General features: G+C 55.2%; 1 protein-coding gene across 1 annotated transcript; it reads right to left on the bottom strand.

Annotated features, from left to right (window-relative positions):
* Nucleotides 1-175: 175 nt before the first annotated feature.
* On the bottom strand, nucleotides 176-23082 carry SERINC4 (serine incorporator 4). The gene is made up of 12 exons (XM_074964847.1): nucleotides 22984-23082; nucleotides 12886-13053; nucleotides 12501-12679; nucleotides 12301-12380; nucleotides 11368-11461; nucleotides 10929-11140; nucleotides 9040-9135; nucleotides 7881-8007; nucleotides 5132-5204; nucleotides 4506-4557; nucleotides 2896-3046; nucleotides 176-868 (listed from the first exon to the last, which is right to left on the bottom strand). Exons 1-12 carry the CDS (start codon nucleotides 23080-23082, stop codon nucleotides 658-660), a joined length of 1542 nt encoding a protein of 513 aa, XP_074820948.1. The 3' UTR covers nucleotides 176-657.
* Nucleotides 23083-26408: the final 3326 nt, after the last annotated feature.

Raw genomic sequence — 26408 nt, 5'->3', positions numbered from 1 at the left:
CAAGACAGCAGGAGCTGCAGGTGAGGTGTGAGGGGCATGGCGACTGCCCAGCCCAGCCACTGCCCCGTGCTCTGGGCCTCACATGAAAGACATCCTGCCCGAGGAGCCCCCGGCTGGACCAGAGAGGGGCAGGTCTGACTAGCAGAAGCTGCTAGAGACAAGCCAGTCTTGTGCGAGGTCCTTGAAGGCCAGCTCTCCGGCCTAGGCGTCCGTGATGATGGTTGTGAGACTCCATGCTGAGGCGATGTCCCCGGACCGCTGGCGCTGGGGGAGTTCCTGCCCAGGGGCGGCCCTGGACCTGATCTGGGCTCCGGCTTGGATTTCTCAGCAGTTTCCTACTCCCCAATGGCAGTGGTTGGGATGAGCCAGTGTGGGTCATCCTCAAGGCCGAGGCCAGTGGGCAGAGCAGGGCTGGTGGGTGCTGCACTTGCCGGAGTCCGCAGCCCCACCTGGGGGCTCTTCGGTACATGGAGCCAGTCCAGAGCCATGTCTGGCAGGCAGGGCGGGCAGCCCTGCCCCCTGATCCTGAACTGGCTGCTTGGGCCCTGCCCCGGTCCCTCCATCCCCATAGCCCTGCAGCCAGCTGCCCGGCCCAGCGCTCGCCCCGGGCAGCTGCAGCTCAGCAGCCAGCACCTTGTCCGGTCCCAGCAGCCGGGGCTACGTGGAGACGCTGATCGGCTGGAGGGGGCGCCGGCGTCGCAGCAGGCGCAGGCTGCCCCTCCGGCGCTGGCGGAAGTCGGAGCAGCACAGGGGGCCCAGGAGGAGCCAGAAGTACAGCAGGATGCAGGCCCAGCACGAGGCCATCTTCACCCAGAACGTCGACCAGCTGCCGTGCGTGAAGGTCGTTTCCAGCTCCGCATTCTCGTAGCTGGTGGGTGGGAGAGAAGAGACACTGAGACGGGGGGAGCCCAAAGGGGATTAACCCCGGCACAGAGAACATTTGGCCCCCCACACTCTGGAGCTGCACTGGAGAAGCCCTCCCTGCCCGGTTCCTCGCTGCCTGTGACCTTCCTGGGACTCCCCGACAGTGGCGGATTATCCAATGGGCCCCTGGGGCCTGTGCCCAGGGGCCCCAGAAAAATGGGCACCCCAGCAGAAATCTGCCATGGGATGGCAGAAGCCCGAACCCCTCGCAGACGCCGGGGTGGGGGTCTGGGACGGGAGGAGCTCTCGCTCCCCGCTGGGGCCATGGTCGGGGGACAGAGCTTCTCTGGTCTTGGGGCCGCAGTGTGGGAGGGGCAGAAAGGAGCGAACAGGTTGTGGGGTCATGGAGGGGGCACTACAGAATGGGGTGGGACTGTGGGTGAAACAGGGGCAGGGCCGCAGGGGAAGGGATGGAATGGGGTGGGGCTATGGGTGGGGGAGGGGAGGGGTCATGGCAGAAGGGGCAGAATGGGAGCAGGGCTGCAGGCAGAAGGGGCCCCTCCACTTGCTCTGGTCCAGGGCCCCAGGAGACCTTAATCCACCTCTGCTCCCTGCCACCTCCCAGGCCAGGGCCTCCACTCCCCGCAGAGCATGTCTACAGGCCCTGGGAGGGGGCAGGCGGCCAGACCAGAGCCCCCACCCCTGGGTCCCACTGGCAGCGGTATGCCCCAGGGGAGGCCCAGGGTCCGGGGCACCTGGGCGGCTCTTACCACTGCCCAGATACAGTTTCTGGCCTGACGGGGGCAGAATCGGAGCGGGGGGGGGAGGAGGAGCAGAGGCCAGAGCCAGAGTGCCAATGCCCCCTCGTCCCTTCTACCCAGATTCCAGCACTCCTGGAGGGGGGGCCCAAATTGGCCAGGGCTCCCAGGCATGGTGCCCGTGGGCCTGTGCGTTAATCCACAACTGGAGTGTAGTAGGAAGAGAGCCTGAGACATAAGCCCTTGTATCAGAGGTCTGGTGTGAGGCCTGAACTAAAGTAGTGGTCAAAGCTTTGCTGATATAAAGCCAAGTCAGGCTGCGAGCTAGGCAGGCCCTGCTCACAGAACCTGGCAAGAACAGGGCTGATATAGCAGAAACACACATTCCTAAGTAGTGCAAAGTACAAGAATATACACACAAACACACTCCAGAAGGGTGGTACCAGAACACCCCGAGCCCAGCACATGCTCAATAGAGAACGGGAACATGCTGACCCATCCTAGAGAGACGGTCAGGACGACAGCATGATGGATAGAGAGGTTTTGATCGAACCAACAGGTACAAGGCAGGGGGTGATGGTTCGCTACCTCAGAGGGTGGTATCTAGGTACGTCAGGGGGCAGTAACTAGCCACGTCAGAGGGGCAATACGTAACTTGTTTCTATCTGTGTATAAAGAGGTATCTCAGAGGGAGCGTCTTTGGCCAGCCCAGGGGGCAGTGGAAAGTCCCACCACTAACTGAGCTGCATCCATTGTCATGGGCATACATGCACTGAGGTTTCCAGGCAGGGCAGGAGGTGAAGGAGCCACATCTGACGCACCATGGAGTCACCGTCCCTGGCTTTGATGAGGGCAGAAGGACTGACACCCCGATGCTTGGCAGTGACTGGGGATCATCAGTCATAGGACCTGTTACAAGCCTTCAAAAGCTGGATCTTTGTGCAATTCAGCAGTCCCTCACCGCATGATGCTGGGGCGCTGGAGTCAGCATGAACTCAGGAGAAAGGCTAACGAGTCCCCAGCCCTCTTCCTACGACACAGCATGCCCTGGCACCGCGCTGGGGCCAGCAGACTTGGGAGGGCACATGAAGGGCAGGCCAGACGCGGTCTGCTAGCAGCACTGCTGAGATCACAGCCTGGAGCCATAACAGGCCGAGAATGGGGAAAGCAGAGGCAGGTCCATCCCCTGGGGGTAGATGCCCTGGAGACCCAGGGGCCTGGCTGCTGGACGTGCCAGGCTGGCTGGGGCCACGCAGCAGGGCAAGGGCCTTACCTGAACCAGTTGGTGAGGGTCATCATGACGTAGAGCGAGGCGAGGAAGAAGACGAAGTGGAAGGTCGAGTAGCTGTAAACGACGTGCTGATGCTCATTGTAGATGATCCTCTGCTGCCCTGCAGGCCCCTCCTCCCGCTCACATACCCGCTCTGCGTCCAATGAGAGCGCCCGGTTACCCACAGCCCCACCCCCAGTGACCCTTCCCGCTCACATACCCGCTCTGCGTCCAATGAGAGCGCCCGGTTACCCACAGCCCCACCCCCAGTGACCCTTCCCGCTCACATACCCGCTCTGCATCCAATGAGAGCGTCCGGTTACCCACACCCCTGCCCCCAGTGACCCTTCCCGCTCACATACCCGCTCTGCGTCCAATGAGAGCGTCCGGTTACCCACACCCCTGCCCCCAGTGACCCTTCCCGCTCACATACCCGCTCTGCGTCCAATGAGAGCCCCCGGTTACCTACAGCCCCGCCCCCAGTGACCCTTCCCGCTCACATACCCGCTCTGCGTCCAATGAGAGCGTCCGGTTACCCACACCCCTGCCCCCAGTGACCCTTCCCGCTCACATACCCGCTCTGCGTCCAATGAGAGCGCCCGGTTACCTACAGCCCCGCCCCCAGTGACCCTTCCCGCTCACATACCCGCTCTGCGTCCAATGAGAGCACCCGGTTACCCACAGCCCCACCCCCAGTGACCCTTCCCGCTCACATACCCGCTCTGCGTCCAATGAGAGCACCCGGTTACCCACACCCCTGCCCCCAGTGACCCTTCCCGCTCACATACCCGCTCTGCGTCCAATGAGAGCGTCCGGTTACCCACACCCCTGCCCCCAGTAACCCTTCCCGCTCACATACCCGCTCTGCGTCCAATGAGAGCGCCCGGTTACCTACAGCCCCACCCCCAGTGACCCTTCCCGCTCACATACCCGCTCTGCGTCCAATGAGAGCACCCGGTTACCTACAGCCCCACCCCCAGTGACCCTTCCCGCTCACATACCCGCTCTGCGTCCAATGAGAGCGCCCGGTTACCAGGGCACTACCAGGCTGATAAGGTGGGGGTGCAGGAGCCTCGGATACCCACACCCCTAACTCCAGACCCAGAGATTCTGTCAGGGATGGAGGTTCCTTTTCTGCTCAGCCCCATCTCACTATTTACTCAGGGGCTGGTTCAGGTTCTGTGGGGGCCACAGGTCTTCCCCACCCCCAAGAGAATGAGTTTTCCCGCTGTTCTCATCAACAGGAAAGCGCGGCTGCTGTTACACATACTGTGAGTGGGACCAGCACCACGATGCCTACGTGCGCACGATGCATGCAGTCTGGTGACAGGGACACTTGCCATGCAATAGAACCTGTCCCCTGCAGCACAAATCTTTCAGGGCTTTTTTGTCAAGGCCCTCATATGCTCTTTGCGGATATTTCCATATCCGAGACTTCCCCCTTTGGAGGACAGGACACTCTTAGATTACACCCTAGGGCCTGCATCCCGAGGGCCCACCTCCCAAAGCCATGCTTCCTTAGGGCCCATGCCCCCTGCTCCAGGCCATGCTCCTTAAGGGCTCACACTCACCTTCCCCAGGCCTGTCCCACCTCCCCTAGCCCCGGCACTCACCTTCCAGCTCTTCCCCTGTCTTGTCAGAACAACAGAAGCAACAGGAGGGTTTCTGTAAAGAAAAACAGAAGGTTTGTGGCATCTGGAAGGGGAACAGTTATCAGAGCACAGGGACTGGGCTGGAGCCACATTGCTACAGGGCTGGAATCGGAATCAGAACCAGACCAGGGTGGAATTTCATCTGAACTAGCCTGGGCTGTCTGAGACAGAATGGCTTCAGAGGCAAAGCCGGGGGGTTCACCTCCAAAAGAACATTTCATTTCTAATAGCAGGTCATGCAAAGAAAACGGAAGCCCCTTGGCCAGGCCTAGACACCGCCTGCTGTGGGCTAGCTGTACTCAGACTGCACGGGAGCTGGTGGGTACTTTCCAGCTTGGGTAGGCCTAGCGTGCGAGCATGCTAAAAATAGCATGTAACCACCATGGCACAAGCAGCTGCAGGATGCCAGGAAGGTGCCTAGGGTTTCAGACAGGATTGTCTTGGGGTGGACAGCCCATCCCGCAGACAGGCAGGAGATGAGGGACAAGGCAGGGCGCACAGCTGAAATGGGTGTGAGGATGAGAGAGGGATGAGATGGGGCATGGGGACCAGGACCCCAGACAGGCGCAGGTAGAATTCCTACTCACTTTGAACTCAAAGCTATAGACTTTGATCATCCACAGGGGCCCAAACATCTCGGCAAGGTAGGAGGCCTCATTACTGCAGCAGGAATAGAGAGGCAGAATCTGTAACTCAGTGGCAATTCATTCTCCTGTACAGTCTACTCAGCCCTCAGGGATGGGCCACGCCCACCTACGGCCAGGGGTGTAGCATCCACTTACCACCAGGGGGCGCTGTGCTGCTGCCAGGCTTGGGCCAGCCTTGAGTCGGGGTAGAAGCGGCTCTCCCTCCCCAGGCCCCGCTGCACAGGCCTGGCCCGAGCCAAAGCTATTGCGAAATGGAAGGCAGAAATCTGGGGGAGCAAGTGACCCTGCATGTCCCCCCACACGTCACCTCCGCCCAAATCTTTTTCAGTCCCTGCTTCCCAGGATAGAGTCCCCATCCTGCACCCGTGGCCTGCATTCGGTGTTCCGAGATGTCTGCATTTACCTTTAGCTGCAGCACAATGCATATTATTTGCTTGCACTCAGCTTATCAAGCAATCCAGATGGCTCTGAACAGTGCCCTGTCCTTGCCATTATTTCCCATGCCCACAGCCTTTGTGGCTTCTGCAAATGGTATCAAGGAGAAGTTTTCTTCCAGGTCATTAATAAAAAGGTTAAGCAGCATAGGGCCACGCCCCAGTCCCCGCAGCACGCCGCTAGAAACACTCCCACTCAGTGATGGTTCCCCACATACACTGACTTTTTCAGACTTATCAGTTCGCCAGTTTTTAATCCCTTTACCCTGTGCCATGCTAATTTTGTATTGTTTTAATTTTTAATCAAAAAGTCTTACAAAACTCTATTATGTACTACTATGCACTGCTACAGACTAGGGACCGAATGGCTCGGCAGCAGTTCTGCAGAGAAGGACCTAGGGGTTACAGTGGACAAGAAGCTGGATATGAGTCAACAGTGTGCCCTTGTTGCCAAGAAGGCCAATGGCATTTTGGGATGTATAAGTAGGGGCATAGCCAGCAGATCGAGGGATGTGATCGTTCCCCTCTATTCGACACTGGTGAGGCCTCATCTGGAGTACTGTGTTCAGTTTTGGGCCCCACACTACAAGAAGGATGTGGAAAAATTGGAAAGAGTCCAGCGAAGGAAAACAAAAATGATCAGGGAACTGGAACACATGACTTATGAGGAGAAGCTGAGGGATCCGGGATCGTTTAGTCTGCAGAAGAGAAGAATGAGGGGGGATTTGATAGCTGCTTTCAACTACCTGAAAGGGGGTTCCAAAGAGGATGGATCTAGACTGTTCTCAGTGGTAGCTGATGACAGAACGAGGAGTAATGGTCTCAAGTTGCAATGGGGGAGGTTTACGTTGGATATTAGGAAAAACGTTTTCACTGGGAGGGTGGTGAAGCACTGGAATGCGTTACCTAGGGAGGTGGTGGAATCTCCATCCTTAGAGGTTTTTAAAGTCAGGCTTGACAAAGCCTTGGCTGGGATGATTTAGTTGGTGTTGGTCCTGCTTTGAGCAGGGGGTTGGACTAGATGACCTCCTGAGCGCTCTTCCAACCCTGAGATTCTATTCTATGATCTTTATGAACCAAAACTTGTAATCTCAGCAAAAACGATTTCAAATCAGTGTGACAAGATCTGTTTTCCATAAGCCTGTAACAGGGATCCCTTCGTCCTCCACTGCAATGCACCTGCCTCTGGGGTGGAACACAGGACCAGCTTAACTAGGGCTGCCAACACCATATTTCAAAAATAAGGGACTGTTTTTCTTGCACCCCACTCCCTGCCATCTCCTAATACTATTATTACCGTTGTTATCGTCAACATTAATACTAATCAGGACTCCCCTCCATTTGCTGGGGTATTTCTTGCCGCTCTTTGCAGCACTCAACAACTCCACAACTTGTTGTCCAGAAAGGAAGAAATAAGGGATGTCCCTTGTACTGAGGGGCTGTTGGCTACCCTACGCTTACCAGCATGCAGCGTCATTGCACGTATCCCACTGGCTCCAAACAAACACACGGCAGAATGGAGTCAGGCCAGGAGACCAGGGCTTACAGCTATTCCCTAGCTGTCTGCACGGCAGTTTAATTGGGTGGGCAGGGGGGCCCCGTTCTATCTCCTAACCTGAGAGACGGCAGCACTCCCTGGGCATGGTGCCAGGACCACGACTATGTCACCCACACTCCATGCAGTCCCTGGCCGTTGCTTGGCCAGTTCCTCTCCAGGACGAACTCACATCGCCAGGGTTAGTCTGGAAGGTCTGACAAAGACAGAGCCCCAGTGGCACTAACGGGTTTCATTTGCCCAAGAGATGGTTAGGAGGCGACGTGCTCCTGGTCTAGAAGAACCCTCACCCGAACAAGTTTCTGAGAGCAGAGGGCTGTTTAATTTAATGCCCAAGGCAAAACAAGATCCAGCGGCTGGAAGCTGAAGCCAGGCTAGAGAAGAGGTGCCAGGGAGGAACAAGGTCCCTGGGAATGTGGTGAATTCTCCCTCACTTGGAGTCTTTCAGTCCTGACTGGGTGTCTCTCTGTAGCCCAGCTAGCAGTGAGGGGCGGGGCGCAGGGATGGCTGGGGAGGGCCTCTGGGCTGTGCTGAGTGGGGCAGATTAGATGGTCACGGGGGGCCCTTCTGGCCTTACAATCTGTGACATTCCAGAAGCTCTGAAGTGGAAACGGAGCCCCAGGGTCTGTGGGAACCTCCCCCCACAGCCTGCCTCAGGCGGCCCCTACAGCTGACCGGAGCAGTAGAGAAGCATACGCACCACGCCAAGAGAACACAGGCGTACATGATGGTGGCTCCCAGGATGGCAACCGTGGTGTCTTCTGTCTGCAGCCCGTCCTTGCTGACGCTAGGGAAGCAAATGGTGAGGTTCTGCCCCTCGTACAGCACTGCAGGGTGGGGAGACAGCAAGACAGGTAGTGAGGAGGCTGCAGGCCTGGATCCCTGGCTGGGCTCCCGGCTGCCTTGCCAAGGCAGGCGCATGGAGCTGCACTAAGATGATCAGGTGTCCAGTTCTCGACTGGAACATCCAGTTGAAAAGGGGTCCTGGCTGGCCAGGCCATTGACTATCTGGTTGGTGGTGCAGCAGGGCTGGCAGACTCCTTGCTAGCCTCCACTCCACGCAGTTCCCAGGAAGCAGCTGGCATGTCCCTCCTCTGGCTCCCACACGTAGGGCAGGGGCGGGGAACCTAGGGCCCGTGGGCCGGATCCGGCCCCGGCCCCGTGGTTAATATCATCCAGCTCACAGTGCCCCACTGTGGGACAGGAGCTGCGAGTGCCAGCTTGTCCTGCTGCAGGGGGAAGCCCTGAGCCTCCGCATCCCTCCGGGCGGGCGAGTGGCCCACATTTGATTTTTTTCTGTGGGTCAATGGCCCGTGACAGGAAAAAAAAAAAAGTTTCCACACCCCAGAGCTCTCACCCCCAGCTGGAGTCTTCGCTCCACCCCCACACACCCCAACCCTGATCCCCTTCCCACCCTCCGAACCCCTCAGTCCCAGCCCGGAGCACCCTCCTGCACCCCAGAGTCTGCCCCCCCAGCCAGAGCCCTCACACCCCAACCCCTGCCCCGAGCCCCTTCCTGCACCCTAAACCCCTCATCCCTGGCCCCACCCCAGAGCCCACACTCCCAGCTGGAGTCCTCACCCCCTCACGCATCCCAACCCCCTGCCCCAGCCTGGAGCTCCCACACACACTCTGAACTCCTTATTTCTGGCCCCACCCCAGAGCCCGCACTCCCAGATGGAGCCCTCACCCCCTCCCGCACTCACCCCCCTGCCCCAGCCCCATGAAAGTGAGTGAGGGTGGGAGAGAGCGAGCGATGGGGGGGTGGAGCGAGCAGGGTGGGACCTCAGGGTGAGGGGCAGGGCAAGGGTGTTCGGTTTTGTTTGAGTAGAAAGTTGGCAGCCCTAGGCTGCACTGACCTCTCTCGGGCGGGCGGCTGGACAGGGCCGAGAAGGTGAGGTACATGACATAGCAGCTGATGATAGAGGCTTGCAGGAGGCCTGAGCGGGGCTGTTCTGCATGGAGAAGGGAGAGTCAGCCGCTTTCCCACAGGTCAGAGGTCAGCTACAGCCCGAAACTGGCCAGAGCAGCCCTCCCCATCCCCAGCTCTGCCCCTTACACCAGTCCTCCAGCAGCCCCAGAACCCACTGCCCAGCCTCCCATGCAGGGTTCAGGCAGGCTGGGAGAGGTTGGGCATGCAGGACTCACCGCATCTCTTGCATGCACACATGCTATGCTCGCACACGCACGTGGCTTCACTCGCACACACTGTCGCTTGCACATGTACACAGTGTTGATCACACATGCATGACTTCACACAGTCACTCGCACACATGCGCCTGGTGTCATTCACAAACATACACGACATCACTAGCACACACACACACGGTGTTGCTCATGCATAGTCATTTGTGCACACACACACGGATTCACACACATACACACACAGAGTTTGCATGCACACACACGTGGCTTCACACACTATCACTTGCACACATACAGTGTCACTCACACATGGTATTGCTCACACAGGTACACATGAATGTGGCTTCACACCTGCACATGTTGAGACGGTGCCAAATTATTATGAATTGCTGCGATTGATATGAATAAATGTGACAAGCATGAGTTTGGTATGGCTTGGCTGAATGTGTGAGAGGATTCTGGGAGCAGGATTCTCTTAGCATTAAATAAATGGAGTGCAAATTTACTGGAGGTGTTGAAACTGCACTGGAATGGTTAACAACGGCTCGATAGGCGCGTGTGTTTTAACCCCAAATTTTGGAAAACAGCAGAACACTAGCTCACTAGTTTTTGGATAACATCACACTACGAGCTTAAGTGAATGATTTATGAGAGGGTAAACGATGGCTGAGCATTGGTCTGTGTGTCTGCTTTGCAAACCCTTCCAAAATATTAATGAGAATATACCAGTAATAAATGCTTACGAGGCATATTTCTGGGACATGTGACTTCTTGGAGAACAAACGGTAGAAGTGCTAAGCAAAGTAAATGAGTCAGACGGAGACAGAAGTTGTCGGGGTAACGGAGACCCCACCTCGCGGGACGTTTGTGAGAGCCTAGAACCAGAGGGCTCAGAGTGACCAAGACTCTGCTTCGGGGGACAGACAAGTACCTGAGAGGGGAAAGAAGAGAAGAAGTCTTCATCTAGAAGTGGTAGATACGCCTGCTTTGTTTGCCAGTCAGGGTACTGTTTAGAGCTAACACAGTTACTGAGGGTTTATGCGTGGGAAGCTAAGGCTTGCAGGAAAGGATGTAGACCATGTAACCTTAACTGCTTGTGTGAGTCTCGCTCAAATAAATGACTGTGCATTAACCATACTGTAGCCGGGTCTTCACTGGTACCGATAAACATCTGCCCAGCTGTGGGCCATAAAAGATCTGTTTTGACAGCGCACACTGTCACTTGCACATGCACACAAGTCATTGTTTGCATACACACACGTGCGCGTGCGCACATGGCTGCACTCACAGAGTGTGATTTGCACACACACGGTGTTGCTTGCACACACACACGGTGTCACTCACACACACATGGCATCGCACACACGGAACGACCCAGAGCTACGGCTGACAGTTCTGTTTCAGTCCCAATCCTGGGTCCTGGAGCTACCACCTCCCCCTTCGGGTTCAGTGAAAAGCACCCCACCCAGCGCAGCCTGGGGGCAGGTGGGACAGTCCAGGCCCTGCTTACAGCCACCCACCCAGAGAGGGGTTAGAAATCTGAGCGGCAGCCCACATGGCAGGCAGCGTCTCAGCGGGGAGGAACCCCACCCGAGGCACTCACTGAGCCGCACGCAGGGTGTGATGGAGAGGAAGGACAGGAGCCCACACAGGCTGGCGTTGAGGGTGAGCAGGGCCTTGTTGAGCAGGCAGCCAGCTGGGTGGGTGTAGTACTTGTACAGGAAGGAGACGGCCGCGGAGGCAATGCTGTAGAATCCGAGCGTGGCCAGCAGCACAGCCAGGTACCAGCGCTTGTCCTGGGACGCGCCCAGCAGCCTGCAGAGGGAGGGAACAGGCTGAGTGAGGGGCTACTGCAAATCTTTAGCAGCTTGGGGAGGGCACAGGCCCAGCAAGCCTGGCATACAGAGTCTCCCTGCGGGGCACAGACTCCCAGAGGCAATGGGAGAAACCACAGGTGCAGAGGAGCTAGAAAAAGGTACCCGGAAGAGTCCCCATGGCCCAGCCCCAGGACACCCCACTGTGCGCCGGGGGAGCGGACTCACCAGTTCTTGTTCCAGGTATGGGCAAAGGCTGTGATCAGCACCAGCTGGACGAGGATGAAGGCAAAACCGCCACAGATGCCCACGTAGTGCCAGGCTATCAGTAGGTGAAGCAGTGAGAGAGGGAGCAAGGTCAGACACACGCCTGGCCACGGCCGAGCCCATCCCTGCCCGTCGTACAGAGCCACCAGGACCTGGCCATGCCACATAGCCAGACCAACTGTGCTCCACCTCACCCAGCCCCTCCCCATGGGCAGATAACACCCCCTCCCCGCCAGGAGGAGGGGCCTGGGCAGCTGAGTGAGGTGGTGAACCTCATGGTGGGGGGGGGAGGGGGGTGGTGAGACGACTAGCTCAGTGGGGCAAGATGGAGCCGAGGGGCACACAGGACACCTGTCCAGCTGTGCAGAGCAGCCAACAGGGTCTGGCCAGGCACTGGCTCTGGGCTGGCTGTTAGGCCTTTCCCATCTCTAATTCCTAAACAAAGGGGAGTGAGCTCAAGCTGCTGACCTGAAGAAAGTGGGGCTATGTGCCAGGCCCCAGTTCTCTGCGCTGACCCCTCGCCTTGAGGGCTCTAGCCCCAAGCCAGGGCCGGGAGCAGGGACCAGCAGTGACCCTAGGGGCTTTCTCCTCTGGGAGTATCGACTCCAATCTAGTCCCAGGGCAGGGACTGGCTGGCTCAGGGGGGTGGGGAATGGGACCTGGGGCCTTTCCCCACTAGCGGGCACCGGCTCCCACCCGGCCCCAGGACAGGGACCGGCTGGCTCAGGAGGGCAGGGAATGGGACCTGGGGCCTTTCCCTGCTAGCGGGCGCTGGCTCCCACCCAGCCCCAGGTCTGTAGTAACTGAAGGCGGCTGCTCTCCTGGCCGTGCTGCTGGGGCAGTCCCTATGCCCCGCTCCAGGGTGGGGCTGGGTTCGTGTCCATGCACTGGTACCTTGCAGGAAGCGGTCATCAGGGATGAAGAAGGCTGCTGCACAAAGCCCGACCAGAATCAGCAGCTTCAGGAACCAGAATCTGCAATGAAGCTCAGAAGTCAGGGAGCCCAAGCCCCAGCCCAAGCCCCAGCCCCTTCCCGCTGGGGCCAGCTCCAGCTCAGTGCGCAGAGCCAGGCCCATGGGTGGGGGGGTCTCTTACCCGTTGTGCAGCAGGGCGCGGAAGCTGCTGCTGGATTTCACGTTGATCAGGAAGACGGCCTGCATCAGGTAGAAGCAGGCGGTGCCGAAGCAGACCCTGTAGACTGCCGAGTAGCCCACCAGCATGTCACAGTCCATGCCCCGGGGGAGGCGCTCACAGAGCAGGGCGTAGAAAGGCACCTGCAGAGGGGGAATCACAGGGGCAGATCAGCCGGCGCTGCCGCCTGCCCGAGACAGCCTGGGACAATGCCGGCCACACCTGCCCCTCGGAGTTCACTCTGCCCGGGCCCAGAGCCAGGGCGATTCCCCAGGGAGCTGGGGAGAGCAGACCTACGCGTCGCAGAGCCGGAGGCCAGCACGGGGGCCAGCAGCCAGGCTCCACTCACGTTCTCCTTGACGGCTTCGGCGATGGTGCGGGAGAGCACGAGGCAGCACACCGTGGAGGCCAGGACGTGGAAGAGGGTGTAGAGGATGCGACTCCCCGTGGACACCTTAATGCTGGGGCAGCAGGAGCAGCAGGGGCCGCAGGGGGCCGGGCCGCAGCAGCAGCCGATCTGAGGGATGGAAGACAGTGGAGTCACACCCTGGGCCTGCATCCCGGCTGCCCCGGGCGAGGCGTAGGGCGCGGGGGCTGGGGGTCACCGCGGTGCTGGCTGGGGTGATGGGGCAGCAGAGGGCGTGAGCCAAGAGGCCGCTGAGCTGCGCCCCGGGCCTGGGGATTATTGGGCAGCGCTGTGCGGACACCGACTCACCCGCCCCAGCCACCTTCAGGTGGGGAGCTGGGCCCCGCTGGTAGCCCTGCAGGATGGCGACCCCGGGGGAGGGGGCTCCACAGCCAGACCGTCTCGGAGGGAGGCCAGGGGGCTGCGCTAGCCATAGCAAGGGGCCTGGAAAGGGGTGCTGGAGCCAGGCTCACCTGGCCGAAGAGCGAGTTCACGAGGCAGCTGCAGAGGTGGCTGCACCCCAGCATTTGGGGGAGGGACATGGCTGGCTGCGCCGGCTCGGCTGCGCCAAGGGGCCCTGCTCCTCCGGCGGTGGCAAGGAGGCAGGCTCAGGGACGGCTCATGGTGGCACCAGCGCCAGTGGGAAGGGGCTGTCCTGACCCAGAGGAGGCCCAAGGGGCTGCACTGAGGCGGCTGCCTCCTGTGTCTTTCCTCTGTCGAATGGCCAGTGCGAAGGGGGAGCTGAGCTGAGCTGCTCCTCAGTGGGATTAGCGGGGGATTGGGAGGCTCGGCCAGCCCTGGCCATCTGTTCCTGCCGGCGGGCCGGGGGCAGCGCCAAGCCCAGGACTCTCCTGATGGGATACCCGGCCTGCACAGGCTCCTGGCCCCCAGCTGATGCCAGACAGAGTCACAGAGCTGCCCTGGGCCCATCCGGCAGCTGATCCAACCCCCTGCCCTGGACAGCTCCCCACCGTGCCTCTCTAGCAGAGCACGGCCCCCTCCCCACCCCAGGTGCCACTGACTGCCCCAGGCCTTCCAGGGGGAGGCAGCCCCTGCTCTGGGAGGGATTAGGGCTGCTAATTGGCTCAGGATTTCCAGACTCACCTCCTACTGGGTGGCCAGAGCCCAGGAGATGGGAAAGGCCCTGCCCCCAGCCTCCCCATGGAGAAGTCCAGGCCAGGAAGCAGAGAACTACCTCCCCCAGTAGCCCAAGCCCCGGCCACAGGGGGCATGGACAGCAAACCCAGATTCATTCAGGACACACTACAAGCTGCAGCTCCCCAGAGCCCCTCCTGTGCCTGATGCCCTCACCTGGAAGGGCAGGGCACGCAGAATGGGCTGGACCCCCCCCCAGGGCTGGCCACATGGACCCCACCAGAAGGCCCAAGCAGGGTGGTCTAGGGAAGGGGAAGGGAGAGGTTACATCACCCAGCCCCTGCAATGCAGTTGGGCCAGGCAGAGGGCATGGGCACCCTTTGGCTCCTACCTGGAGCTTTGCTGTGTTTGCTGGTCATCAGGCCTTATGTCCTGCCCTGATCCAGATTGTGCCCCATCCTAGGGGGCCACCCCCTTGGCTTCCTGGACCCCGGAGGTGTAGCAGCACTGGGATGCAGTGAGCTCCTAGCTACACTTCGGAGAGCTCTTCCAGCTGGCCAGAGCAGCAAACCAGGTTCCTGAGCTGTGGCACACAACAAACTCTGCTGCTGGTTTGTCTTTGCCGAAGCTCCACGGACGGGTTTGTGGCAAGCAGGATCCGCCTTCCAGGCGGCTGGGGCAGCTCTGGGATGCAGTGGGGTTTGGATGAGTGATGTGTATGCCCATGACTCAGCTGGCATCTCTGAAACCTGGTGGGATGTCTGCATGATTGGAACATTCAAAATCACTGGTTCTGACCTGCTCAGGAAGGCAAGAGTGGGTAACGGGTCGGGGGCACTCAGCCTCAAACACCATTTGCTGTTCAGATTCACTGATAACTCCGACCACGGCATCTCTAATGCATATGGATCAATGTGCTAACTAATAAAGCCCAGCTGGAGATACTGGTGGGCATCTGTTACAGACCACTGAATCAAACCAGAGACCAGGATGCTCCTTAAACACCTGTCTGTAATGTGGGGAAATAAATGCTCTGTTATGGCAGAGGACTTCAGTCAGGGAGACGTGTCAGAGGTCTCATGCAGCCACTAGTAAAACATCATTGGAGTTTTTATAAATGATGGAGGATGACTGTCTAACACAAATGGTATTGCAGCCAATGCGGAGCAACCCTATTTTGGACCTTTGGATACATATGGATCAATCACTGGACTGGAAGTTGGTGGTTGCCTAGGGACCAGTGATCATAATTTCGTTACATTCAATATGTATAACTAGCTGGGACTGTGCTCCATTTGGCCGTATTGAATGAACTCAAATATATATATATATACACACTTGGTGCTTTCCCCAAGCTGAGGGATATTGTAAGTGAAATTAATTGAGAGGAAAAATTTAGACTGAAAAATATGAATGAACATAGAGAGCTCTTTAAAAAGAGTTTATTACATTGTGACAAAGTGAGACTGTTCTTAATGGTTCCTCTGAATAGTGTGGGGGGTGCCTCAGTTTCCCCTAGGCAGTTCTTAAGTATCTAGGTGGTGGGGTAAGGATGTATGATCGTTGCAGAGCTCTGGAGGGCAGGTGTGTACAGGGGTCTGGACACAGAGAATGGCCGACACCCTGTTTCCTGGCAACTGATGGCCTGGGCCCTTCCCCCCTGCAAGGTGAGAGCTAAAGGGGTTGGAGAACAAAGGAATCAGGTAACCTCCTGGCCCGGGAGAGGAACAAAGCCCAGAGGAGGAGGGGCTGGAGGGAGTTTTCAGTTTGGGGCTGGCTGGGACATGGAGTGAAGGGCAGACGTGGTTGTCTGGCTCACTGCCCAGCAAAATGGACCCAGCTGAGGGGTTCTGTTCTCTGCACCTACAAGCTCTGGTTTAGACCATGTTCCTGTCGTCTAATAAACCTCTGTTTTACTGGCTGGCTGAGAGTCACGTCTGACTGCAGAGTTGGGGGGCAGGACCCTCTGGCTTCCCCAGGACCCCACCTGGGCGGACTCGCTGTGGGAAGCGCACAGAGGGGCAGAGGATGCTGAATGCTCCGAGGTCAGACCCAGGAAGGTGAAGCCAGGTGAGCTGTGTGTCCTGCAGACAGGCTGCTCACAGAAAGGAGACTTCCCCAGAGTCCTGACTGGCTTCGTAGGGAGCAGTTCCAGAGCATCGCCCGGGGGACTCCGGGACATACATGGCCGAAAAGACCCGATTCCACAATAGAGAAAGAGGACAACTTTGGTTAAAAACCCGTCCTAGTTCAAAGGGGAAGTGAAGGCAGCAATTAGAAACAAAGCAAAATGTAACAAATGGAAAAACAGGAAGTAAATAGCAATCAATATAAACTAAAATAAATTCAGTGTAGAAAATTCATAAGGGAAGATGAAGACGTCATGGGGGAAAAAATCCATGTCTAGCAGTCTAAAGACAACTAGGTTTCTTTAACTATATCAGAAAAAGTAAAATCCAAATAATGGCATAGGCCTATCACTAGACGGAGATGGTAAATTTGTTAATGATACCGCAAAGGCAGAAGTGTTCAATACATATTTCTATTCTGTATCTGGAAAGCAGCAGAATGACACACTCATATCATGTGAGGATGATTTAAGTATTTTCCAGTCCATTTGTAATTATATGAGGATGTCAAATAATTTAAAATATTTATACCCAGAAGTTAGTTATCAGGCTAAGATAACTTACACCCAAGAGTCCTAAAAGCGGTGGCTGAGGAGACCTCTGGCCTGCTGATGTTAATGTTTAATAAATCTTGGAATACTGGGGAAATTCCAGAAGATTAGAAGAGTGCTACTGTGGTGCCAATATTCAAAAGGGGCAAACGGGATGACCTGGATAACTAACGGCCAGTTAGCTGGACATCAATCCTAGGCAAAATAATGGAAACGCTGATATGGGATTCAATCAATAAAGGATTAAAGTATAGAAATAGAACTAATGTCAGTCGACATGGTTTTATGAAAACCTGGTCATGTCCAACAAACCCAATTTCTTTCTTTGATGAGATTACAATCACATCACCATGGTTACCTTTATCAACCAAATGTACTTCGACTTTAGTAAGGCATTTCATACTGCCTTCAAGGTACTCTGATTAAATAACGAGCTCTACACAATATTAATCGATTACATGGTAAGTGCATTAAGAACTGGCTAACTGGGAGTTTTTAGGGAGGCTCCACAAAGCTAAGTACTTGGCCTGATGGGGCTCCACATGTTGATCAGTGACCTGGACGTAAATATAAAATCCCTGCTGATCACGTCTGCGGATAAACAAGGATTGGTGGAGTGGTAACGAACAGGGAGGACAGAGCCAGCGGGATTGCTTGGTAACCTGGGCCCATTCAAACTAAGTGCACCTTAATCCAGCCGCATACAAGAGAACGCATCCAGGGAGGCCTGCCAGATGTGCCTGCAGGATGGGGAGCGGTCTCCTGGGAAGATGGGTCTCCAAGAAGGCTTGTGGGGGGACAGAGGATGGTCCAGCGGTTCAGGTGCTAGCCTCAGACTAGGGAGACCTGGGTTCAGTTCCTGGCTGTGCCACAGATTCCGAGTGTGACCCCGGGACAGTCACTTGGCGTCTGTGCAGGGGGCTGACAGCCTGGCCTTGCTGCACAGGGGTTGTGAGGATGAACACATCAAGGACTGCCAGGTGCTCAGCCACTCCAGTAATGGGGGAAGACAGGTACTGGTGGTAGGTGGGATAGTGGGTGAGGACATCCACAGGCTCTCCCAAGAGTGATGCTTTGGATACATAACCAGCTGAGGAGGGAGGGGACTCAGCACATACCAGCTGCTATAAGGCTGTTTGACCCGGCGGCGAAGGATGGAACCAGACCAATGGCTGGCAGCTACTCAGCCAAACTCAAACCAGTCGCTGTCCATGCGGAGCCGAAGTGAAACGGTGCAGTAAGACACAACCTTGCCCTGCAGGCTGCCAAGGGCTCTTTTCATTGCTCTGTACTCTATGCCTGGCTGCAGTCCCAGGGCCTCACTGTGTCGGGCACTGTACAGACAAGAGAGACTGCCCTGCCCCACAGAGCTACAACCGGAGCATAGGACAAGAGACAGCCGGTGCACACGGCGGGACAGACAGGGCCACAAAGTGACACAAGCAGCAGCTGAAACAGGACCATCAAGGGGCCCCCCCACTAAGTAGCTCTGCACTGGTGAAGTCGGGGGTTGCTACCAGAGAGCCATGGACGTCTGATGGCTCTGCCCAAGAGCCAGCTGGCTGGAAGCAGGAACTGAATAGAAGAGACTGCAGGCTGGTGCTCTTCAGCGTCTGAAGGAGGGGACCCAGCTAGAGGAGAGGGCAGGAGGGCCCAGGGCTCTCAGGAGGGACTGCGGTGAGTCACTCACTGTTTTGCAGAGCTTGGCCATTCCTGTGCTGTCTCACAGTACAGCGTGTGCGTACGTGAGACGTTCCTGTGCAAAGCCCACATTCCTGACTTACCTGCGAGGTGTCCCCGAAGGGCGAACCTAGGCGCCAGGCACCCACAGTGGGAAGGCTGGGGAAGTCTCTGCACAGGTCGTGGGGTTGGGGCAGCTGCACTGCAGAGGCTCACATCCCAGGGAAGGGGTTCAAACAGGGAGTCTGCACGTGAGCAGAGCCAGAGACGGGGCCTGAACGCTGCACAGTCCTAGCCAGCTTGGGAGTGTGGGGGAGCCAATTGCAGTAGGCTGCTGACCATGCAGGAGAGGGACTAAGTCCAGGCTGTGACAGGAAGATCAGTCTCTAGGGCAGGCGGCAGAGTTGGGGAGCACTACACTCCCGCACCTCCTGCTGCATGCAGCGCTCCCCCTTTGCACCGAACATGGCCCCCTTCCCAGCAAATTGCACTGGGAGTGTCTACGCGGTGGCTGCCTGGATGGCTCTAAGCAGAAAGGCGGGGTGGGTGGTAGAGCAGGACAGGTGGGCAGTGGGTGTCGGGCAGGATGCCCTGGGGAAGGGATGTGTGCCCACACATAGTGGCGATGGTCATCCCCAGCAGCACATCCTGGCTACCTGTGGCACCTGCATCCTCCTACACACACTGTGCATCCAAGGAGTCATGGAGCTGGCTGCCCACCCCAAAGCCGTTGGGGTGGGCAGGGGCACAGGGCACGCCTGGGGGGGACACGCTGGTCACATCTGGGAAAGGAGGTGATTGGTTCTCAGCCTGGCTTGCTAGCCACAGGCATGGGGCTCAGGCTCCCAAGGGCCAACAAGAAAGCTGCTCAGGCAGGTCCCTGATCATAGAATATCAGGGTTGGAAGGGACCTCAGGAGGTCATCTAGTCCAACCCCCTGCCCAGAGCAGGACCAATCCCCAACTAAATCATCCCAGCCAGGGCTCTGTCAAGCCTGACCTTAAAAATATCTAAGGAAGGAGATTCCACCACCTCCCTAGGTAACGCATTCCAGTGTTTCACCACCCTCCTAGTGAGAGAGTTTTTCCTAATATCCAACCTAAACCTCCCCCACTGCAACTTGAGACCATTACTCCTTGTCCTGTCCTCTTCTACCACTGAGAATAGTCTCGAACCATCCTCTCTGGAACCACCTCTCAGGTAGTTGAAAGCAGCTATCAAATCCCCCCTCATTCTTCTCTTCCGCAGACTAAACAATCCCAGTTCCCTCAGCCTCTCCTCATAAGTCATGTGTTCCAGTCCCCTAATCATTTCTGTTGCCCTCCACTGGACTCTTTCCAATTTTTCCACATCCTTCTTGTAGTGTGGGGCCCAAAACTGAACACAGTACTCCAGATGAGGCCTCACCAATGTCGAATAGAGGGGAACGATCATGTCCCTCGATCTGCTGGCAATGCCCCTACTTCTACATCCCAAAATGCCACTGGCCTTCTTGGCAACAAGGGCACACTTTTGACTCATATCCAGCTTCTCGTCCACTGTAACCCCTAGGTCCTTTTCTGCAGAACTGCTGCCGAGCCATTCGGTCCCTAGTCTGTAGCGGTGCATGGGATTCTTCCGTCCTAAGTGCAGGACTCTGCACTTGTCCTTGTTGAACCTCATCAGATTTCTTTTGGCCCAATCCTCCAATTTGTTTTGGGCCCTCTGTATCCTATCCCTACCCTCCAGCGCATCTACCTCTCCTCCCAGTTTAGTGTCATCTGCAAACTTGCTGAGGGTGCAATCCACACCATCCTCCAGATCATTAATGAAGATATTGAACAAAACCGGCCCCAGGACCGACCCTTGGGGCACTCTACTTGATACCGGCTGCCAACTAGACATGGAGCCATTGATCACTACCCGTTGAGCCCGACAATCTAGCCAGCTTTCTATCCACCTTATAGTCCATTCATCCAGCCCATACTTCTTTAACTTGCTGGCAAGAATACTGTGGGAGACCGTGTCAAAAGCTTCGCTAAAGTCAAGGAACAACACATCCACTGCTTTCCCCTCATCCACAGAGTCAGTTATCTCGTCATAGAAGGCAATTAGATTAGTCAGGCATGACTTGCCCTTGGTGAATCCATGCTGACTGTTCCTGATCACTCTCCTCTCCTCTAAGTGCTTCAGAATTGATTCCTTGAGGACCTGCTCCATGACTTTTCCAGGGACTGAGGTGAGGCTGACTGGCCTGTAGTTCCCAGGATCCTCCTTCTTCCCTTTTATAAAGATGGGCACTACATTAGCCTTTTTCGAGTCGTGCGGGACTTTCCCCGATCGCCATGAGTTTTCAAAGATAATGGCCAATGGCTCTGCAATCACATCCGCCAACTCCTTTAGCACTCTCGGATGCAACGCATCCGGCCCCATGGACTTGTGCATGTCCAGCTTTTCTAAATAGTCCCGAACCACTTCTTTCTCCACAGAGGGCTGGTCACCTCCTCCCCATGCTGTGCTGCCCAGTGCAGCAGTCTGGGAGCTGACCTTGTTCATGAAGACAGAGGCAAAAAAAGCATTGAGTACATTAGCTTTTTCCACATCCTCTGTCACTAGGTTGCCTCCCTCATTCAGTAAGGGGCCCACACTTTCCTTGACTTTCTTCTTGTTGCTAACATACCTGAAGAAACCCTTCTTGTTACTCTTAACATCTCTTGCTAGCTGCAACTCCACGTGTGATTTGGCCTTCCTGATTTCACTCCTGCAAGCCCGAGCAATATTTTTATACTCTTCCCTGGTCATTTGTCCAATCTTCCACTTTTTGTAAGCCTCTTTTTTGTGTTTAAGATCAGCAAGGATTTCACTGTTAAGCCAAGCTGGTCGCCTGCCATATTTACTGTTCTTTCTACACATCGGGATGGTTTGTCCCTGTAACCTCAATAAGGATTCTTTAAAATACAGCCAGCTCTTCTGGGCTCCTTTCCCCCTCATGTTATTCTCCCAGGGTATCTTGCCCATCAGTTCCCCGAGGGAGTCAAAGTCTGCTTTTCTGAAGTCCAGGGTCCGTATTCTGCTGCTCTCCTTTCTTCCCTGTGTCAGGATCCTGAACTGAACCATCTCATGGTCACTGCCTCCCAGGTTCCATCCACTTTAGCTTCCCCTACTAATTCTTCCCGGTTTGTGAGCAGCAGGTCAAGAAGAACTCTGCCCCTAGTTGGTTCCTCCAGCAATTGCACCAGGAAATTGTCCCCTACATTTTCCAAAAACTTCCTGGATTGTCTGTGCACCACTGCATTGCTCTCCCAGCAGATATCAGGGTGATTGAAGTCTCCCATGAGAACCAGGGCGTGCGATCCAGTAACTTCTGCGAGTTGCCGGAAGAAAGCCTCGTCTACCTCATCCCCCTGGTCTGGTGGTCTATAGTAGACTCCCACCATGACATCACCCTTGTTGCTCACACTTCTAAACTTAATCCAGAGAGTCTCAGGTTTTTCTACAGTTTCATACTTGAGCTCTGAGCAGTGATACTGCTCTCTTACATACAGTGCAACTCCCCCACCTTTTCTGCCCTGCCTGTCCTTCCTGAACAGTTTATATCCATCCATGACAGTACTCCAGTCACGTGAGTTATCCCACCAAGTCTCTGTTATTCCAATCACATCATAATTCCTTGACTGTGCCAGGACTTCCAGTTCTCCCTGCTTGTTTCCCAGGCTTCTTGCATTTGTGTATAGGCACTTGAGATAACTCGCTGATCGTCCCTCTTTCTCAGTATGAGGCAGGAGCCCTCCCCTCTCGCCCTCTCCTGCTCGTGCTTCCTCCCGGTATCCCACTTCCCCACTTACCTCAGGGCTTTGGTCTCCTTCCCCCTGATGTGCTGGGGCTCTGGGTCTGAAACGTCCCTGGGGTGCGGACATCTAGCATCACCACACGAAGCATCAGCTGGCACCGGGGCAGGCGGGGCACCCAGTGCCTCAAGGCAGAGAGAGCTAATTGTGTGCTCCCAGGGCACCACATAGGGAGGAGAGGGGGCACAAACTGGGGCTGGGGTAGGGAAGCAGGCACACACCACGGGGAGGGCTTGGGCAATGGGATTAAGAATAAACCACCAGACAATAGAAGCGGCAAAGAGTCCTGTGGCACCTTATAGACTAGCAGACAAGCTTGGAGCACGAGCTTTCGTGGGTGAATACCCACTTCGTCAGATGCATGTAGTGGAAATTCCCAGAGGCAGGTATAAATATGCAAGCAAGAATCCGGCTAGGGATAACAAGGTTAGTTCAATCAGGGAGGATGAAGCCCTCTTCTAGCAGCTGAGGTGTGAACACCAAGGGAGGAGAAACTGCTTTTGTAGTTGGCGAGCCAGTCACAGTCTTTGTTTAATCCTTTGTTTAATCTGGCATCCAGGCCAGAACCCCATTTGGGTGAGTCCTAACCAGCTAGGGCAGTGTTGCTGCCTGGCTGTTAAAACAGTTGCTACATCGCACCCCAGAAGTGGCTGCAATTCACTGAGGGCAGCAATCCCTGGGGTGGTTCAGAGACAAACCCTGTAAATACCAGCAGGGTGTTCCTTGTGGCTCTTGGAAGGGGGCCACACTCCGGCTTACCTGTGCCTTACAGCAGCTGGCTACCATCCCCTCTGCAGGCCTGAAGCCACCAGCTCCCCAGTGGAGATGCCGGATGTGCTGCTCCAGCCTCCTGGTCATCAGTCCTGGGCTGTCTGGGCCTGACTGTCCTGCTAACAGCACATCCCTGTAGAACAGGAGAAGAATGGCAAATGCCCCCCGCACCTCCCTGCTTCGGAAAAACTATCCAAAGTGGAAGCCAATTAGAGAGCAGCCTGTGATTGGCTGAGGCTTGGTAGACCCGCCCCCATCCATGATCTCTGGCTGACTCTTGTCTTTCCATCAAGAGTGATTAAGCTGGGAACCAAATCAGTCTCTTTAACCCTCTTACCCAGCAGAAATAGAAAGATCAGCAATCCCTGGAAAGGAGTCTGCTCCGGCCAGCACAGACAGCGAGCGCAGGAGGCAGTTTGTCACCTCCAGAAAGTGCGAAGAATGCAAAGGACCATACGAGATGCCCGGTGCAGGCAGGGAGAACAGAGCCTCTTTTGGCCTCCCCCTGCGCTGTGCCTGGCTGAGCCCTGTGGAAGAGGGACGCAGATGCTGCCCGTCTGAGAGCTGCTAATGGAGGTCCCAGTCCCACATCAGCACTGGAGAAATAGTCACTAAGTCAGCTCCTTGGGTCAAGGACCAACAGCCCTGAACCCAGGGTCAGCAGCCACAATTTCAACCCGTTACAACAATCGTTTTAGCAGTGCCAGCTCTCCCCTCCCTGTGCCCCTCCAGCCTGGGGAACGGACAGCACCAGGCACACGAAGCCACAGTGATCCGTGCAAAGTAAAGTACCCAGAGGGAAAACGCTTACACCTGACCCGGTTCTAAACTACTAGTATCAATGCAAGAAAGGGACCTGGGGTCTGAGCACCTGGCTCAGTGCGTAGCTGCAGTCAGAAGAGCACAGATGTTTGGGTGGAATGGGATGGAAAATAATACAGAGAATATTCTAATATATATATATATCTGGAGCAGCCTCATTTGGATCCTGTGCATACCCCGAGTCACCCCATCACAGAACTAGAGGGGCTCAGAGAAGGGTGGTGAGAACATTTGGAGCCTGAGGAAATTGCCCTATGAATGCAGATTGAAGAGCCTGGACTGATACTCTAGAGAGGAGACCAATAAGAGAGGCTGTGATAAAAGTTTAAAGCAGACAGATTGGGAGCATCTGTTCTCCCTGTCTCGTAACACAACAAAGAGGGAACGCCCTAGTGACACTGAAAGGTGACAGGTTTCAGAGTAACAGCCGTGTTAGTCTGTATTCGCAAAAAGAAAAGGAGGACTTGTGGCACCTTAGAGACTAACCAATTTATTTGAGCAGCAGGAGAGTGAGTTTGTGTGTCGGGGGGGGGGGGGTGAGAAAACCTGGATTTGTGCTGGAAATGGCCCAACTTGATTATCATACACATTGTAAGGAGAGTGATCACTTTAGATAAGCTATTACCAGCAGGAGAGTGGGGTGGGAGGAGGTATTTTTTCATGCTTTTTGTGTGTATATAATAAGATCTTCTACACTTTCCACAGTATGCATCCGATGAAGTGAGCTGTAGCTCACGAAAGCTTATGCTCAAATAAATTGGTTAGTCTCTAAGGTGCCACAAGTCCTCCTTTTCTTTTTACTGAAAGGTGAGCAATTTAAAACCCAGGCAAGGAAACAACTTATGTCACCTAACCTGTAAATAGATTGAGGAACTCATGGCCACAGGAAGTCATTGTGGCTAAGAAGGGGTTGGGCATTTCTATAGAGTACAAGAATATTCAGTTACCCTAGTTAATGCAACCAAAGGGAATACTAAGACATGGTACATGTCCTGCTCCAAGTCTTAAGCCAGTCTCCACCTATTAAGGATCAGACTGGACCTATGCGGGGGACCGATATTGGAACCACAGTATGAAACTGATGACAGTTTATGTAGGGTTGTGTTCTACCCCATGGGGGAGGGCTAGCATTGCTCCTCCAGGAAATAACATCAGGGCCGATTACACCTGAGCCTGGAAGCTCCACCCCCAGGCTGGGTTGCATACACTGGTGCAAGCTGGAGTTTGCCAGAGAGTAGGAGACAAAGGGCTTTTGGTATATATGAGGCTAGTAAACCAGGGGCCAGCCCTTGCCAAGGCTGTAGGCATCCGCTGAGCACTGACAAATTCATAGCTGGAAACCAGAGTAGCTCATATATTGTTCAAGATGGGTGCTGAACTTGTAAGAATGTGTTTAGTATTTAGACTGCTTGTAAATTGCTGCATGCATTAATCTTACTTGTAATGTCTGTATCCTGCGCTACAAGGTAACATGTAAGGTTTGCTTTAAATAACTGTAAAAAGTGCCTGCTCTGAACTTGTGAATCCAGACAGGAAAAGTGGTTCCTCCGCCCATCCAGAACTATCAAGACTAAACGGGCCATTCTGGAACATCACAACACAAAGGCTGGCTTAATGGCCCTCTTACACCCGCCAAGGTGCTATGTGCGAGAGATCACGTCCCACCAGCTTGAGTTCTGAAGAGGGAAATAAAGATAGTGGACATGAAGAATTTTCATCTCTTTGCTGTTTGAATGCTTACAAGTGTTGGAGCTAAGAAACAAAAAGCAGAGATCCCCAGCCCTAAAGACACTCAGTGCTGACAGATTGCTACATCTCTGTTACCTCTTGGGACTATAGACTGAACTCATTTGGGTATATATGTTGACTGCTTTAACCTGTAAATAAACTTTTATTTATTTTTCATAGTTAATAAATCCTTAATTAGTTTATTATAGGATAGGCTACCAGCATTGCCTTTGGTGTGAGATCTAAGGTACAAATTGACCTGGGATAAGTGACTCGTCTCTTGGGACTAGGAACAACCTGAATATTTTGTGATTTTTGGTGTAAATGACCATTTATAACAAAGGTGGGCTCACCTGGGTGGCAAGACAGACTGGCGTGCCCATGGGGACTGTCTGGGACTCCATGGTAAGACTGTCACAGTGATGCAGGAGTTCACATCTAATGATAGAACACACCGCCAGTTTGGGGAGTCTGTGCTGCTTTTTGCCAGTCTGCCCTGAGGTTGGCACTCCCACTCCAGACAGCGTGACAGTATAAAAGGATGAGCTTGAACTGACACGGGATGGGGCCTTCATTTTGATTCAGCATATGGACGTGACTGCTGTTGTCAGCGTTACCGGTGTGGTGCTCTGCTCTATCCAAAGTTAATAACAGTCGGCTGCGTGCGTGTTCCCTCTGTGTGCTGCCCTGGCTCTGCACAGATAGCCGACACAGCAGACCCCGAGAGAACCCCAAAGACCACGGACTCTAGTAAGGTACGAAGGCACCCAGCCAGGTTTACTGTCAAACAAAGCACAATAATAGTTTCCCGCAGACTCTACAGGACATACTATGAATACGTGCCCCCGGCAATGGACACAGCT

Source organism: Natator depressus, chromosome 10 (genome assembly GCF_965152275.1).
Source record: "Natator depressus isolate rNatDep1 chromosome 10, rNatDep2.hap1, whole genome shotgun sequence".
Taxonomy (NCBI): Eukaryota; Metazoa; Chordata; order Testudines; family Cheloniidae; genus Natator; species Natator depressus.
The sequence above is the reverse complement of the archived record's forward strand: the minus strand, read 5'-3'. Positions and strand labels throughout refer to the sequence as shown.

What these genes read in the sequence shown, in the direction of transcription:
- SERINC4 (XM_074964847.1), bottom strand. Translation starts at nt 23,082, where the DNA reads ATGACCAGGAGGCTGGAGCAGCACATCCGGCATCTCCACTGGGGAGCT. An exon ending in CGCGCCCTGCTGCACAACGG is followed by an intron (nt 12,381 to 12,500) that starts GTAAGAGACCCC and finishes GCTTCATTGCAG; the next exon opens with ATTCTGGTTCCTGAAGCTGC. An exon ending in CACACCCTGCGTGCGGCTCA is followed by an intron (nt 9,136 to 10,928) that starts GTGAGTGCCTCG and finishes TTCTCCATGCAG; the next exon opens with AACAGCCCCGCTCAGGCCTC.